Source organism: Ylistrum balloti, unplaced genomic scaffold (genome assembly GCF_031769215.1).
Source record: "Ylistrum balloti isolate Yb309-2 unplaced genomic scaffold, AGI_CSIRO_Ybal_v1 Utg369892, whole genome shotgun sequence".
Taxonomy (NCBI): Eukaryota; Metazoa; Mollusca; class Bivalvia; order Pectinida; family Pectinidae; genus Ylistrum; species Ylistrum balloti.
The window spans coordinates 476253-495231 of record NW_026782024.1 but is presented as its reverse complement, the minus strand read 5'-3'; the positions used below and the strand labels follow the sequence as shown (position 1 = coordinate 495231).

Genomic DNA, 18979 nt, shown 5'->3' with positions numbered 1-18979 from the left:
CTATATGTAGGGCTTCGATACTGGATTACTATATTTAGGGCTTCCATACCTTGATTACTATATTTAGGGCTTCCATACCTTGATTACTATATGTAGGGCTTTTAAATCTGAATTATTAAATGCAGTTCTTCCCTATATAGTTAATCACTTCTTTTAGGAGCTCTGTTTTTTCTAATATACAGTATCAACTTAAGACAAACGAAGCAATATTTAAGGGCTTGTTCCTGATATCGCAATTTTCGTGGTAAATGTAAATGTTGACTGCCGACAGAAATATAAACACGCTGTTTTTACCATTCCAATTAATATAGTGAGAGAAAGTTTCACTGGCTATTTTGAAATATTAATAATTTGTTGTTTCTGTACTCCACGAAAGATGTTCGTAAAATTGTTATCTTCTCATCAATTTTGTCCTCATTTCACTTGTTGTCTGTCGTTGAAAATAAGGGAGAGGGACTCGATTTTTGCCTGTAGATGTCATGACGTCCGTCTTAACAGAAATTCATTACCTGTTTGAACCTAGGTAAATGTTTATTATCAAACCATACAAGTCGGCACATACTTAGCTGGTCACCATTTGACACAGACTCGTGCAGCTGGGTGGAGTTTATTTAGAGGTGAATGTAATGTTATTATAAATACGTTTGATTTTTTTAATGAAAATTTTATTGCAAAGTTTAAAATAAGTTACAATAAATACATGATCACCTACCAATCGCAATGTTACACTTTTTTATCAATCGATTCCTTCTGTTGTAATTAAGAACAACTTGCTCACTGTAGCTATCACCAACTGTATCATACTCACACAAATCATTTGCCATGACTAATGAACGAATATTGTAAGTGAATCTATTACATAGTTTACTAGGCCTTCTTACATCTGCGAGTCAGGTCGTTTCGCCAAGTAGGCTTTAATTCTTGGTTGTGCCTTGACTTTATCTATCATAGCCTTGACCTTTGGTGACCCGTTCAGGCATTTTTCGCTCCCTCTTTTCGTTACGCCATCAAGGACGTCGAATACTCCAATATCCGCGGCAGTTATCTATAAAAGCAGATGATAACATCTAAAATGTGACCGGGTTTTTTAATTAAACTTTGAACTGAATGATTTATACAACAATTGTAAAACAAAATACATATACAATGCAGATATTGTTTATATGTCTACATACATCAATCAACCCTGTTGGTACCGATGGAGTGAGAGCGTAGCCTTGAAAAAAACATAATTACGTAGGTAACACACATAGCATTTCACGTGAACCCTTACCGATCCCAACTATTTAACCACTTACTGAGTCTCCAACAAGCCAGCCAGATTTTCCTATGCGGGCCTCAAGTTTCTTCAAAAATGCGGGCAAAATGTCTTCTTCAAATGCCTTCACTAGTTCAGCCTGGTTAACAGAAACGAAGATATTTCAAATATAATATCACATACCGATTAAAACCTTATAATTTAGTATGTGGTCTAGCATAAAACAATGTTATTGGTATGTTAGGTAAGTCGGAACTGACCATCCCTGTCCAGAATCATATACTGGTAATTACAAAATAAGACAATGAAAAATGATTGTTGGAGTCAAATTCACATTGTACATAAGTTTGATTGCACATTCAGACGCCTTCTTTGTAACTCCAAGTAAGGAGAGTTACCTTGCTTCATAAAACATAATCTCGAACCAATTGTCGAACAAAATCACCTGTTAATACCTCTTATTAATGATTATTAAGGACATTTAAGTTCAATTTGTACATAATCTCCGCTCCGTTAATTAGAACATGACGTATCTCTTATTCGAGTTTATTTAGTAGTTTGTCAATCTACATTCTGTCGATTAGAACATACCTTTTTAGCATCGTCCTTTTCAAAAACTGGTCCAAACACTTTTGTCATGAAGTCTACGATGTCGCATAAGATTTCATCAACCGCAAGGTTGTCTAGCTTAGTCTTTCCGTTCAGATCTGTTAACAAAGAAACATATCAAACTATAGAACTATTTTATACAGTCCTTATCCAGACGGGTTTATGTCTGTCACTGAGCTGACACCATGTATTTGTTTGTGCTTTCATGGTTTTCTTCACCTATAAGAAAGTTTATATCGATTACTATGGAGGCATTAGACGAGTTTAGAGAGCAAACTGTTCAGCGATGAAACCTTCACCTACTTACTGTAAGGAAAACTCGTCTCGTAATGACTTGGTCTTGTAACGTACAGATAAAACAAGCAAGTAAACGACCACAGGGTTTCAAATGATGCAGGCTTAAGAAAAGTATGTGAAGTTTTACGGTCGTCATAGTGATCTCATTTAGAAATATTCTATTTTTGATCGATATGAAGCTGGAGGTATTTGATGCTCGTTAGATTGTCTATTCGTTTCGTAGTTGTGTACCTTAACAAACTTTGATTGACCAAAATTTACAAGACGGGTTTCATCGATGAAGCAGAAGATGCTTACTCTTCCAAAACACCTGGTCTTGATCTCCTTGTTTTTTTTTCTTGAGTCTCTTTGTAAATCTTTTATTCATATTGTGGTTTACTTTTATTGATTTCAGTTTGAATAGTGATTATGTTGACGTTTTCATATTTTCATGCTGTCTTTCATATTGTTATTATAACAAAAATGAAATTTTCGTGTCTCGCTGAAATTACCTGACTTTCATTTGAATGAATTCTATCTCTATATAGAATTTTTTTAAAGCAAATGTCATCTGTGAAAAAATTGCGTTCCAGCTGGTCATCTTGATATGTGGAGACACTGGACCCTTAAGGGGCCAATTAGTGTCACGTAAAGGACGTTTCATTCATGAACAACAAAGCCTTCTCTGACAAGGTATATTTCACGGTAAATAAATACATTAATAGAGGCACAGACAACAACATCAGTACTCGGATAACATAATAAATCTAAAGCATTGTTGGTGAGGTATGTACACATCAACATACATTGTCATTGCTGTTATCGAGAACGTATATCTGCTGATGTGGTAAATTTATCTACAAATATAGCTAGCAACATGATCTTCAGTTCAAAATGTACTCACTGAATTCAGAAGCCAAATATCGCGCAATTGCCATACTTTGTCCAAATTTGTTGTCACCACAGGTCAAAACGGGTAATGTGCCACCAGGCATTTCTGAAAAAAATCAATACAATCAAGAGTATGTTCAAGACCGGAATGATTTTAAGGATATTTCAGGTTGAGGTTGCCGTATACTATTTCTTAGGAAATAGAGAATAATAACCACATTAAGATACATTATATTATGTATTTAAATAAAAATCTGTTTTTAAAATCATAACATAGAAACGACAGTCTCGTCTACGTGAGGATTTCTAAGTTTTCTCTTTGGTTCTACCTAGAATACAACTGACAGTGAAAACGTTGGGTAAACATAGCATTATCAGTTCCCAAAGCATAGAAACTATTCCATTTCATTCTGTTTTATTCCATCCACTTCATTCCACTTCTAGAAATTTTATTTCATAAAGAGGCATACATGAAACAGTTAAATAGGGTCAGCTTTGAATTTGTATATATGCTTGTTCACTTTTATTTCTGTATTCATATAGTGTAATCAGATACAAACACAAATGTAGTAAATTTTATGGAAATTCTCAACTTCCTCGACACTAAAAGTGTTACGCCAAACTCTTACAAATCAATGATACAGTTTCCATGAATTCCCAAATGGTATATATTCATCAATCAGAGATCAGTTCCTATCCGGGATACGAATTAAAATCATATTTCCTTCTGTGATAGCAAGTTTGATGCGTTTAATAATCTTTACCTTGCTTAACTGTTTCATTACCTATACCTTACTTACAGAGCTCTTAACCTGCTGGAGTGTTATATGTAAGTAGATGAAGAAGCTTGCGTGGTTATAGTTAGATAAACGAAGATGATACTGGGACGTTCGAAGCGTAGCAAAATGATTTCTGAACGCAGTTGTTGTAACAATTAATTATATAGCGTCCAGTAAAAGTGAAATAACTGTTCTACTGGAAGTCGAAAACACCAAAAGAAAAAGTACAATTTAGCCCTTATTATTTATGGTAAATTCCGATTAGAACTGATGGTTGGAAATGTACCCTTATATTATTTTGTTACCAACTTGCCTTAGCATTGAGGTATCGGAAATGGTAAAACTTTAAGGGCCAGAGTTTAGTCACGAAAATATCACAAAACATTTCTTATGAGTTTTGATTAATGAATTTGTATTTATGAATATTATTAGCGGCGTATCGAAATTGCTATTGAACATTTTAACTGTTTCTAAATACCATTGTCTGTTATAACAACATAGATAAATACTTTTGATCGCGGAAAGTTTCACCAAAGCATTATTGAAGGGAAAATAGATCTGTATTTTCTTCTGAAGTAACCAGATTAGATCTAAACAATACTACTTTGCTTCTTTAATACTCTAACTATTCCGAAATTAACATTAACTATTAATTACATATTATGTAATATCATAAATTCTACCATAACATCATGTCTACCAACCTTTCTTCACTTCTGGCCACTTATCCTGCTCAATGCGGACATCCTCAAAGTCTACTCCGGCCTGGTTAAACAGAAGCCGAGAAAGTTCACCACGAGCTCTCACATTGAAATACGTAAGCCTATACTTCGGTTTTGCTGCAGCTTTAGGTGGCATATTGGAGAGTTATGAATTTTATGAAAGAAAATAAAGGTCCAATACGTGTGTACCCGGCGAGAGTGAAGGCCCAATGTGTCAGCCACACAAAGCTCAGCTTATATACCCGGTCAGACCTCAACTCAATACTTTAACCAAACAGAGAACGCCAGCTAGTGATGTTTATTCACATGAATAGAAACTATTCAAAACAGTCCAACAAGGGCAGGGAATTCTTCATTTTTATTGTTAGTGGCCATACTCAATATATATATGTTAGTGGTCATACTCAATATAAATGAAGTTTTCTTAAAAATATAGGAAAGACGTTGATATATTCTATAAGTTATACGTATTCTAATTATGTTTGAATTCTGTATATAAAAATAATAGAAGTAGCGATGTTGATTTTTCCCACTCGTAATACCGATAGTATTTGTGTTAAATAGGGATTTTGTAAGGTTGTCGATTGGTTAATGCCAAAATATAAAGAAAGAAATGAACAAACTGCAGTGATTTACAACGTATTTCGCTGTTTGTCAGCTATTCAGCTATTCTGATCTTCTTATATGTGTTGACTTGTGGGTTTTTCATCATAGGCGGACTTGCATGTTATAAATATATTTTGTATCAGCTGTTGATGAAATTTCTAAAGATATATTGGTTTTTATTGGTATGTGGACACGGTATCATGATATATTGGTTTTAATTGGTATACATTCAATCTGTTATATGCTATGTCTTTTGTTGTAAAATAACTTTAGATGTAACCCATGGTTTTTATTGCTAGGTAAGATATAATTCCGAAGCTTGGTCATTTGTACATTTTGTAAAAAAGCACATGTTTCATTTTTTTCATTTTTAACGTTTATTCGGGTATGTAAACACAATTGTTTCCCAGTATACTTAGTATTTGTATATATTTACAGCACACTGCTACGCTTACCTTATATCGACCGCTAGTGGATATGCTACCTTAACTGTTATAAGCTACCTAGATTTTATTCATATTTACAGATAACATTATTACAGTATTCTGTATCCCTTCATCCTAAAATTTGAGACATCGTTTTGATCCATGCTTTAACTGCTAGAAAAAAAACTAATTGCAAGTTATCATTCATGAGTTTATTGAAAGGTTTCGTTTTTGTTTATAAGTAGAAATACTGTTGGATGTGCTATTGGGTTAAACTGAGTAACAACAGACATTAGTTGTCATGCATATCAAACGATTCTAGAATGTTTTTTTGCGAGAACAATAACCTCGAGTATTCGATTATAGTTTCCGTACATACATAAGTTCTAATATCTTTTATCGATATTCTAATGATACCATCACGCCTGCCACACATGTTAATGCCGTTACAGAAATTCACCTCACACCAGTCCATTATTAAACGGCCTACTTCACTCTGATCATTCTTGTGTTGTGAACTATGACATAGTTCATAAGCAAACGTTTTAACGGTTCGACTATTCACCTTTTAAGCACACATGAACGGGCCAGGACGCGGTTTTTTAAATTCATTAATTTTCCTGTGTACACACAGTACTCAATCATACCACGTCATACAATAAGTGGTTCTCGTAATAGCTACAGTATGTTTTACCAATTTTCTAATTGAATATTGAACTCACATCATGAAATCAACGGTGTAAGACCCTTTTCAACAACATAGTAAAAATACTAGAAAACTTATATGATTATAAAGAATGATAAATTTCCTCCATTTCAACAAAGTTTTATTGATTTCAACTGAATTCAAAAATCGGTAAGGTTTGGGCACAGCTTGTTGAAGAAACAAACTGAAAAAAATATAAATAGAAAAACACGCTAAATATAATTAAGCTGCTTTTCTGTATTCCCAGACATGCAAGAACATGTGTGAGAAAACCTGGTTTGTCGCTCCACGCCAGACTTAGTAAGTGGAGAACTGTGACCATAAGCGAATACAAAGGCTTCTCGGCGGTTATTATCAATATGGGGTTAATAAAGAAACTAACCATAAGCAAATACTGGAACTCAAAGCAAGACAACCAATCTACTATTACCTAGTAGTGTTAACTAAACGACTGAAGACGATGTAAAAATGTTTCAAATCACTTAGCAATAAACACTGAACTCGATCAGATTTGATATATCTCTTTCTTTCACTCTTTCTCTCTCCCTAAAATAAAATGTCTCTCCTTAGTCCGGCACACTAGTGGCGAGAATTAAGGATCCGTATGACAGGAGAACGTGGAATAAGGCACAGGAAAACGTGGAATAAGGCGCAGGATGTGATGAAATTCAGAAAAGCTCTGAAGTATTGAACTTATACTAGTGTTATCCCGTTGGTAGAGACTGATTATAGGAAATAACATAAATTAAATATATCTCTCTCTCTCTCTCTCTCTCTCTCTCTCTCTCTCTCTCTCTCTCTCTCTCTCTCTCTCTCTCTCTCTCTCTCTCTCTCTCTCTCTCTCTCCGTGTAATTTTGTATTTAAAATTTGTAATTGTTACAATAAAGTATGTTAAAATCAATAGATCAGCCAATCTACCAATTGTTTTCAAGCGATGTCTCCAAGAAATCGGTTTCAATTAATTTTGAATTGTTTCCACATCAGCACTAACGAAAAAGTACCCAAACGGAACCACTCGAAACACAGGTAAATCTTTTGCAATTTTTTCAAAATGTGCTGTAAACAAGGAAAATGCGAAATATCACTCGTCCTATGTGGTGCCTAATATAAAGGAGAAGACGAAGATATTTGTACTATTTAATACATCATCAACCTCATCATGTATAAGATAGTCACCATGTTATATTTTCCCTGTATATTTCATTTCTAGTTACTGAAAAGGATTCTGGGTTTTGTGATTTCATACAAATACATGATGAAAACACTTTCATATTGGAACTATAATGATATTTCCCAAAACGAATGAATTTACCCTTACTTTTCAAGATCGCTATAAAATTACCCTGGCGACCTATCAAACTCCAAAATGTACATTTCAAATAACGCGAATGTAAAGATATTATTTCATATCAAAATACAAAACAAGTATACTTTATATCACCATGAAGAATAAAATATTTGTGTAATCCGATCATTATGTTCGCTTTTGTATACAATGCCATGTATCTATCACGTATTTCTAACATATAAAAACAAATTATAAAGGCATTTTTCACTTGTTCCCCGACCAGTTCTCGATATACCGCTATATGGTACCAATCGCCTGTCGATACGTTGTAATTTCATGCCGAAGATTGTGTGTTTGAGGCCTGGTCAAGGCAGGAGTCATTTTTTTTCTGCATTTGTTATTTGTGGGTTTTGTTTTTGTGTGTGAATGTGTGTGTTGGTTTTATAAGTTCTTTAGGCCCGATGCTCACTTTAAATCTCTGCTTAAATTTGCCATTCGAATCCTCAAAAAGAATCATTTATCAAAACAAGAAGTGTACGTTGATAAAACTGCGCTGTTGCAATATACCCCGACAAAAGGTAACACATTTGGCGTTAAATTTTGGGTTCTAACCGAGAGTTGTAGCGGCTATAGAGTCGATATGAGTTGTTACATTGGGAACGGGTTTCAGCATGCACTACCAGGACAAAGTCAGGGAACCGGGATAGTTATGGACCTTTTACAACGCAGTGATTTTACTTGATAAAGGACATCATGTCGTTTGTGATAGGTTTTTTTTCTGTTGCGTAGGTCTTGCTAAGAAATTATTGGAAAGGGGGATATATATTACCGGAACATTACGGTCTAACTGGAAAATGCCGGCAGCTTAATAAGGATGCTCTGATTGGCTCGGTTGAAAGTGTTTTTATGAGACAGACAGGGGTGGAGGGGGTAGGGGGGTGGGGAGGTGTTTGTTAATTGCCGCCTTCACAAATGAAAGGAATGGGAAAAAAACTGTTCGATTACTCGGTACCTCGGCTACCTCTGATCGGAGAAATGGCTTGCCTTATATAATGAAATCCTGTAGTAAGCGTGAAGGTATGAAGAAAGATAACAATTAAGAAATACTGAGTATTGCTAAAGAAATACATCCCCCTACCGGACCCTCCAAGCCAGAAAGTAGTAACAGTGATCGTGAAATCCTGAAGCTCATAATTGTTTAAGGTACATGTATTTTGACGCTTAATAAGTGTGTGAAGTTTGGTTAGAATGGAGCCACTAGAGCCTTGACAATCTTTCACAGACGCAGGCACGGACGGCGGGACGCCTAGACGGACGGCGAGACGAACGGAGATGAAACTATAGTCCTCCAACCATTTACTCCGGTTTTAGCGTTGGGGATGAATTTTATCGCGACCACAAAATCCAGCTGTTAACCAGCTGTAATTATATTGACAAATACATGTACACATGTACATTGTAGTTTTAAAAAAATAATTACAGGTGTTAATAATCTTTTATCGGAACAGGGGACAATATCAAAGGTTACATTTGTATTTTGAAGGGAAAGAAGAACGTGACTGTGCAGTATGTTCAGATCATTGGAACGGAGACTGTCACCGATGTAGGACGAGGTGAACACGTTACAAAACGGTAGTCCATATATTATGTATCCAGCACCATACACATGTATGTTTCACCGTCGATGATTGACCAAAGTCAAAGTTGTGAATGAAGATATGACACTGTCGACTAAATATCAAACTTGATAGCAAGCAAGTCACATGGACTTGACTTAAAGACAACCCTACGTTCTGTATATACGTGTTAAATAATACCCCCCCCCCCTCTCTCTCTCTCTCTCTCTCTCTCTCTCTCTCTCTCTCTCTCTCTCTCTCTCTCTCTCTCTCTCTCCACAAAGATGAATATATCTGTGTCTACGATAACGATATCATTAATATCTACATATTAGCATTGGCATCACTCAAATGAGAACAACTTAAGTAAATAAAGTCGTAGAAAGGAAGTTTGCTTGGTTAAAGTCACTTCTAGGAACATCTAAGATGTTGAAATGAGATGACATATGTCTTTATCACGAACCCGATTTAAAAGAACCTGGCTGTTCACGAGGGGAACATCGACCAAGCAAACAAACATCTACATGTGTATGTCTGGCATATTTGTATACAAAATACCCATGCTACCCGTGTTGACATCTGACATCGGAATCATATGTATTAAATCTTAATCAGATGTCAGGAATAACAATAGTACATATTGTAGGCCAGAATATTCTGAAATTGGTTAATACTGTTCGCCGCGGTCGCATGCTGATAGACCAGTGTCAAGGGCAGGTCACTGAATACATACATCAAAGGATTTTATTTATTTGAAATTTTGCACTTAAATATGCCAAGTAATAATTTGTTGGATTGTGATACAGGTTTATGGAAGATCTGTTTACTATTCTTGTTTATTCTTACCGATAAATTGGAAGCTTGTTGTTGAAGAACACGTTTTATTCTCATTGTATTTATCAAATATTACCTGTATTAAGTATTACGATTTTGTGAATTTTCTCTCCCGTTTGACACCAGTAAGATACCTGAAAATGTAAACACCATTTATTTTTGTTGATATTTTGGAACATTTGTAACAAATATATCGTCATATAACTAAGCTGATGTAAATCTATGTGACAACCGTGTAAAATGTTAAACTCTGTTCAAGGCGATTTGTGACACCACCAAAGAGAGGAATATTGTGTTAGAGAATATCTGTTTTTCTTTTTTCATCAGTGAAATTGAATGTTATTTTCGAAAATATCTCTGAAAGTTTCTAATAATCAGAAACTTGCATCCGTTTCAATTTCATGCAATGTTTATGAAACCCATCACTGGCTCGGAAAACAAAACAAAACTATAACTTCCAAATGTAAGACAGCCTGCGAGCACAGAACATAGACACGTGCTTAACCGGAATTTGTCAATTTGAGACGTGATTGATTGATATTGGCAGTTTAAGATCAGTTTTATATTATTACAAGACAATATTTGTACATCTACGACGATTGAGATAAGACAAGTTTGTGACAATGAATTTTAAATTACAATTGTTTTGTATAATGTAGATCGGTCAAAATAGAAAGACATTAACATGATTTCAGACAGAAAACGTCGTTTATCGGTTCTGATCTAATGAAAAGCAAACTAAAAGCTCTCAATTTTTTTCTGATAATTTTATTATGAAATATATTACAATAAGAAGACTGTCACCAGGTTACCGTTCACAACACGACACCTTTATTGGTTACGGAGAACAATTGGTGTCTTTGCTTACATATTTATTATATCCTATCTATAGAAAAAACTGCCAGTGACTGCTGCACTGCTGAATACTGTGAGAAGGAGGAAATTCTATATACAGGTCATGACACTCCTTTCACATCACTGTGTCAGGTCGCTTTTTCAAATACTCTTTTATTCTCTTATCTTCTCTGACTTTCGCCATTAAAGCCTTGAGTTTTGGTGCATTGGCGAGGCATTTGTCTCCCCCTCTCTTCGTTATACCATCTAGGATGTCATGAACTGCGAAGTCGGCGACAGTAAACTAAAAAAGAAGAATTTTAATTCCATGAATCCATGAATCACCAGGAACTTCTTTACATAAAAGGGTAAGGTAATTCACAAAGTCCCTGATTAGGATTGGCTTATTTCATTAATACTCTAACCTACCGTGTGCTAATTCACCAATATCATAATGAATGGTTGGTTTTTTCATCTTATCTAGGGCGTGTTAATTCAAAAGTAGCGTTACGAAGGGTGTGTTAATTCAAAAGTAGCGTTACGAAGGGCATGTTAATTTACAAGTAGCGTTACGAAGGGTGTGTTAATTTGCAAGTAGCGTTACGAAGGGTGTGTTAATTTACAGGTAGCGTTACGAAGGGCGTGTTAATTTACAAGTAGCGTTACGAAGGGTGTGTTAATTTACAAGATTTACAAGTGGTCTTATCTGAGGTGCCTTCATATACAAGAGGCCTTATTTAGGGTGAGTTAATTTACACATGACCTTACCTAGGGTGCGCTAACTAACACGTGGCCTTGTTTAGGGTGAGTTAATTTACACATTACCTTAATAGGGTGCGCTAACTAACACATGACCTTTTTTAGGGTGAGTTAATTTACACATGACCTTAATAGGGTGCGCTAACTAACACGTGGCCTTTTTTAGGGTGAGTTAATTTACACATGACCTTAATAGGGTAATTATTAGTAACTATCGTCCGATTTCTCTGCTGTCTATTGTTGGCAAGCTGATGGAAAGATGTGTCTATAAACATGTCTATAACTTTCTCATAGATAAATCTCTTCTAACACCCTACCAATCCGGCTTTAGATCTGGCGATTCCACTATTAATCAACTTTTAACTATTACTCATGACATTTTTTCCAATCTTGACAAAGGTGTTGAAATAAGATTGGTATTCTGTGACATAAGCAAAGCATTTGACCGGGTCTGGCACCGAGGTCTTCTATCCAAATTAAAATCTTTTGGTATAACTGGAAATCTCTTTACTTGGTTCTCGAATTATTTGCATAATCGTTGTCAATGTGTCGTAATCAATGGTAGACAATCCCATTTAACCAATGTTTCAGCAGGTGTCCCCCAAGGATCGATCCTAGGTCCGTTACTTTTCTTAATCTTTATTAACGACATTGTTTGTAATATAAATTGCAATATTAAGTTGTTTGCTGACGATACATCTCTATATGTCATCGTAGAATCACCGCAAACGAGCGCTAACTTGTTAAATAATAACCTTAGTATAATCAATGAATGGTCTAACACTTGGCTTGTTAATTTTAACCCCTCTAAAACCGTAACAATGACAGTAAGTAAAAAAGCTAATAAACCGCTTCAACCCTCCTTATTTATGAATAATACTGCACTAACCGAAGTCACTTGTCACAAACATCTAGGTATCACTCTATCAGCTAACGCAAATTGGACTGAACATTTACAACAAATCACTAGTAAAGCCTATACAAAACTCAGTTTCCTCAGGTCACTCAAATTTAGCATTGACAGAAAATCTCTTCAAACTTTGTACTGTTCTTATATTAGACCTTTATTAGAATATAGAGATGTTATCTGGGACAATATAACATTAGGCCAAAGTAAACTCCTAGAAAACATCCAGCTTGAGGCAGCTAGAATCATGACTGGAGCTACAAAACTCACCAGTCATGACCTCTTATATTTAGAATCCGGCTTAGATGCTCGACTTAGGATGCACTGTAGCTCACTAAACGCACACTTATATTCTCGTAATCTTGTTAACAACTCTCTATGTTCATGTAACCAGTCCGACGAAACTACTGAACACTTCCTCCTCCAGTGCCCTAACTACCATCATATCAGAATTCAATGCTTCAGTAACATACCCCCGACATTAATGTTAATACCTTATTATATGGTAACCCTGATATGCCAGATCAGTACAATGAAAATATTTTTGACTGTGTCAAAAACTTTATTAACCGTTCTAAACGTTTTAATTAAGCTCTAGCGTATCTAGTGAGTTTGTGTATACTACGAAGTAATCTCAATTACAGTACTGACCTGGTCGTGGTATATTGTACTTTGTTGAGTGAACCACAATCAAATATAGATCTATAGCAGTCCTAAACTCTTGCTTCGTCATCCTACAACGGTCCTTTTAACCCATGCACCCTTTCTTTTCCCCTTCCCTGTACTTATGCACCTACTTAATTACATTATGTTGTCAGTGCTGTCCATTGCTCATGTAATTAGATACGGAGACAGATTAATATAAGTACATTGTACTTGTTTCTGAATCCAAAATGCATATTTGCTTTTGTACTGTACTCATTTCACAAAATAAAATACAGTTTAAACTAATAGGGTGCGCTAACTAACACGTGATCTTTTTTAGGGTGAATTAATTTACACATGATCTTACCTAGAGTTCGTTAACTTACAAAATGCCTTATTTAAAGTGAATTAATTTACACATGGCCTTACTTAGAGTGCGTTAACTTACAAGAGGCCTTATTTAGGGTGCGTTAACTTAAAAGAGGCCTTATTTATCTTGGTTGCGCTGATGTTCAAGTTCTGATATACCGTTTTTCAGATTAATCTAGGATGCGGTGGTTCACTAATGCCTTTATCTGTGATCTGGCTTCTAAAGAACGTGGTCATTTTAGAGTAGATAATCTTGCAAAGCAAATGGGTATTCAGTATAACACTAATATTTCTTCAAGACGGATGTATTATATGTATATGTCAGAAAACCTGTTTTCACTGACCATTGTTTAGAAGTATCTCGCCCTTCCTCAGCACATTATCCTCATTGTTTCCCTGATGTGGTATTTTGACTCGTTTCATTACGTTTGAATTTGAATTCAAACTTTGTTGATATCTCAGCATAATTTTCTTTAAATTTGCATATAGCAACATATATATTTATAGTTTTGGTTTTAAGTTATTGTCTGTGATTGTGTATATCTAATAAGGTTCTGCTATGCTATTGTATGTCTTAAAATTTGCATGTATGTCTTATTATGTTTTAAGTGCCTGTGATAATTTGTATGTGTAATATAAATGTTTCGTGTGCGTTTTGTTTTGTTTGTTTGTTTGTTGTTTTTTTATTATTTATTTGCTTTTAATTATGTTTGTCTCAAAAATATCACTACATTTCTAATGCTTTTCTTTATTTGATGTATGCGACATTAAATAAAATATCTTCGTTATCGTGTATCTTACTAATCTTTATGGTGATTTTTGTATTCATATCACTTACCGTTTTACCAACATAATGGCCAGATGTAGGGAGTTTGTCTTCATGTTTCTTCACGAATGCTGGTAAGAGTTTGTCTTCAAATTCCTTTAATAGCTCAGCCTGGACGAAGAATACAAACAACATTTATTCTTATCACATAAAAAGGAAGCGAAAAGTTTATTTCAAACAGATAAGCAAATGATGGAACGATAGTAGAAATAATACATAAGACTATTCATACGATAAAATAACTTGTTAATGTATAATGCAAAAAATCACAATTCATATTTTAGTCGAAACAACGCGTAAATTACTGTAACACAGATCACTTCTGTGTGTAGCTATTGCCGACCCTCATGTGTAAATACTATTTATTCGTGATCATTTTATATCTACCCGTAGTCGACCCTCAAGTGTAAATACCATTAATTTTAATCATTTATCGATAATCAAACGTTATGATCACTCCAGTTTATTATTCATGGAGTATGGAAACTTTTTGGAAAGAAGCTGAATCTATGGAGCAATTTACCTACCTTAAATCCCGCCAAGCACAGCACTACATACCTTTTTAGCTTCGTCCGTTTCAAAAACCGGTTTAATTACTGTCTTCATCATATCTTCAACGTCTTCCAACATTTCGTCAGCTGCCAGCTGTTCCAATTTAGTCTTCCCAAACAGACCTGTATATGGTAATTCAAGTGTCTTTAAACAACAGCAATATTTTTATGAACCTTTATTGATAATGAGGTGAAGTCTATAGCAAAATAGCCAAAATACATAACTTCCTATAGTTGACACTGGTTTTAAACTCCTGAGAAAAACAAACGACCACCTGTTCGACGTTCTCTACCAGTGCCGGTTTGCTTCGCACGAAGCAAACTGGTCTGGGCTGACGTGGTTATGTCCTTGGGCAGGACACGTATGTAATCTTAAAAGCTCAAGGTGCAATTTAAGATGCCTCCCGCAAGTTGTTCAGTGAGGTAATCTATCATCAACTACAAGGAGAGTGAATGGAAACATCCGCCGACAAGGTAGGTTATACAGTGTAGAGATACAGGTATGAAGGCGAAGAGTGGATGGAAACATCCGCCGACAAGGTAGGTTATACAGTGTAGAGATACAGGTATGAAGGCGGAGAGTGGATGGAAACATCCGCCGACAAGGTAGGTTATACAGTATAGAGATACAGGTATGAAGGCGGAGAGTGGATGGAAACATTATCCTACAAGGTAGATTATAAAGTATAGAAATACAGGTATGAAGGCGGAGAGTGGATGGAAACATCCGCCGACAAGGTAGGTCATACAGTGTAGAGATACAGGCATGAAGGCGGAGAGTGGATGGAATCATTCTCCTACAAGGTAGATTATACAGTATAGAAATACAGGCATGAAGGCGGAGAGTGGATGGAAACATCCGCCGACAGGGCAGATTATACGGTGTAGAGATACAGGTATGAAGGCGGAGAATGGATGGAACATCCGCCGACAAGGTAGGTCATACAGTGTAGAGATACAGGTATGAGGGTATTGCTAGCCATAACAATACTCGGATTAAACAGTTAATGTAAATGCCTTGCAGATACAGCTAATTATAAATACAAAAGTCTCATTGGTGTTACCTGTTGTAATACAGGAATCATAAGACTGTAATCGAGAGTATATCTGGCAATATGTCCTAAATTACTCACCAAACTCTGAAGCAAGATATCTCACGATAGCCAAACTTTGTCCAAATGTTTTGTCATCTATAGTCAGGTAGGGCAAGGTGCCACCAGGAGTTTCTGGAAAAGGATATAAAAATGTCCATAATATCAAAAACAGGTTAACTATGTTTAAGAGAAGCTGTGATATAATAGGGTAGTGTTATAAGAAGGGATTTCAGAAAATCCTATATACGTATTTCAACGATTGATACGAAAGTCTTACTGATATGACATCAAATATTGTTGACATTTCCAGTGTAAAAGTGTAGGCATATTACTGAATGTGGAAATATGATCAAATGCCTCTGTCAGTACCGACAGTGTATGCATTTCTTTGATATAATTCACCACCAAATACCTTTGATCGTTCTAACAGTGTTGATGTATTTTACTTACAAATTGCATGTATCTTCAACTAAACTACACGCCATTACCAGATGGGGTATACATTTGATATAAAACTACAACTGGCGAAAGATCGATAGAATGGTGTCCGTTCTATTATGTATATTTACATTCTCAAATATCGTTTTTAAAAAATCGAAGTAAAGAAAAAGAAAATAATTTTTTCCACTAAACCAAATACTGACGTCAGCAAGCTCAAGTCAGAGAATAACGTCAGATCACAGTCTAGCAGACGAAGTTGACAAACTTGGTAATCTCGTAGTAATCATTTTGTAACACAATTCCTTGTTTGACAATAACGTTCTACTATAATTCGATACTTTTGTAAAGTTATTTTTTTTCTTGTTAAGTCCACCAAATTCGGATGTGTCAGTATGTTGATACCGAAAGTGACCGGCGGCCAGTTTTGTTTGTCTGGGAGCCATTTGGATTAATTCACACACCGACGGAATCACTATAAATTGTAGCATACAGTAATAATGATATATAGGCGAATGCAACACAGAATGTAAATACTGTATTTATATCTACCAGGATTACTTTCTGGTGGACGTCGCGCCTTGACCATCGGATGTGCATCTATTTATACGCTTGACCATAGCCTGATATATTCCCTTCTGGTTAATATATCACTAAACAAAATTGATAGTAGAATAGAAGTATATACCGCTGTCTGCATTTAAAACGTCAAAGTATATCACTTATAATTATCTTCAAATACAATTGACAGTTCTTCGTGTCAGCGTATATTACAAATTATCTTTAAATATCACTGACCGTACATTTATTTACTTAAAAGATATCTTCAAATAACATTGACCGTACTTACAGTGATGAACGTTAAAAAAGATACACGTAAACAGATTTAAAACATCAACTGGATTTGGATTCTGATAAATTTTGACTATAACTACATCAGCATTAACCGTGTGGTAACGACACCTGTGACATCGCTAATTCCAATATACTTACTTGGCTTTAATTTTGGCCAATCTTTTTGCTCTATACGTTCATCCACAAAGTCCTTTCCGGCATATACAAATAAAAGACGAGCAACCTCGCCACGAGCTCTCAGGTTAAAATAGGTAAGAGTATATTTCGGTTTTCCTCCTTTAGCAGACATGTCTACAGGTAATGGTTTTTAAAGAATAAAAGTATGTGTCCAATATATATGCTCTGTTACAAGGACGGCCCGTTGTGTCGGCAAAATCTATACGGCGAGCTTATATACCGGGTGAAGTCTCGCATTCAATACCGTGTTGTAACATAAAAAATACCGCTGTCATTTAAATCACCTAAGTAGAAACAGGTCGGTTTTTAGACCAATTGAATATAGAAATACTATCTGCAAGCGTGACGGATACTAGATTGTCGCATAGTAATTATCTACGTACCTATTGTCAGGTTCCATCTCGAAATATGTTTTTCATTGAAGCTTTAGCGAAATGTTACATCCTTTGGTGAATTTGTTTGTAATTGTGTGCTTTTGTTCTTATTTTGCTTTTGCAGCTTGTATAAAAGAATTCATTAAAGCAAAGTTATAAGTGGATGCAGGGAAAATATACATCTATATCCATATATAAGAATATGACATTGGAAGTGATCTTTAACCTAAATTATTGAACTGGATATTCTCTTCCTATTAAAAACTGATATTGTTTGTCAACATATTTCGGGAAAGAAATGAAAAAGTTCAGTTACATAGTAATAGGCAGCATTGACAGTATATTATTTTTGTGTTGTGAACCAAGTGCTAACACGCCCGACACGAACATCTAGAAACACGTGTTTGAGCAGTCTAGATATTCACCTTCGGTTCACACGATCCAGCGTAGAGCTCGTGGTAACCGGCTGGAGCTAGAAAGGCTCCCATAATAGCAGTAATATTATACTTCGCTATTTAAGTGAGTAAGGACTTACTTGTGTTTGCTCGTTACTATGTATGAATAACAAATAAGATTATTAATAAAGAGAAAGAAAACGTACTGTGTTGTCAAAAATAATGTAAGGAAAATTCTTTCGAAACTGACTAGCTGATCATTAACATTAAATGATTGTCAAAGTTGAAATATTGCTTTATCAGCGTGTTGTCGTATATTAATAACGATGATAAATGGTAGTTAGAGTATCCCGGTTCATGTTCTCTTTGTACATTAAAAGCATGTCTGTGTGTATCTCTCCATTTGGCTTCCTTTTTTGTCTTCGTTTAGCAAATATTGAATCCTACTTAGAATTCTACAGTCCGGTTCATGTGTGTTTTTTTTTTCAAGTTTTCTTGATATATTTTATATTTTTAAGATGTGAATATCACGCTTATCATGAACTAAAAATCCTCACCATTCATCTCTACTTTAATCTTGCCGTTTGACTTAGGTTCAGGCCTATGACAAGTCAACTTATTGAACGAGTTTGATAAACTCCATATGTCATCGACACTCATGTGAGATCAGTGATCTTAAGCGTACTCCAGATGAATTTGTCAATACATCACTGACATAAAGTAGTGACTTTACTGAACAAATAA

At 35.3% G+C, this 18979-nt stretch overlaps 2 protein-coding genes and 1 pseudogene across 2 annotated transcripts; 1 reads left to right on the top strand and 2 right to left on the bottom strand.

Moving 5' to 3' along the window:
- Positions 1 to 877: 877 nt before the first annotated feature.
- Positions 878 to 4671, bottom strand: LOC132546506 (glutathione S-transferase-like). Its single transcript, XM_060210224.1, has 5 exons — positions 4518 to 4671; positions 3048 to 3140; positions 1850 to 1965; positions 1299 to 1397; positions 878 to 1045 (listed from the first exon to the last, which is right to left on the bottom strand). Exons 1-5 carry the CDS (start codon positions 4669 to 4671, stop codon positions 878 to 880), a joined length of 630 nt encoding a protein of 209 aa, XP_060066207.1.
- A 752-nt stretch (positions 4672 to 5423) lies between these two features.
- On the top strand, positions 5424 to 8430 carry LOC132546484 (uncharacterized; annotated as a pseudogene).
- Positions 8431 to 10896: 2466 nt separating this feature from the next.
- On the bottom strand, positions 10897 to 17578 carry LOC132546483 (glutathione S-transferase-like). The gene is made up of 5 exons (XM_060210202.1): positions 17428 to 17578; positions 16036 to 16128; positions 14910 to 15025; positions 14364 to 14462; positions 10897 to 11149 (listed from the first exon to the last, which is right to left on the bottom strand). Exons 1-5 carry the CDS (start codon positions 17576 to 17578, stop codon positions 10982 to 10984), a joined length of 627 nt encoding a protein of 208 aa, XP_060066185.1. The 3' UTR covers positions 10897 to 10981.
- Between the last annotated feature and the right edge of the window lie 1401 nt (positions 17579 to 18979).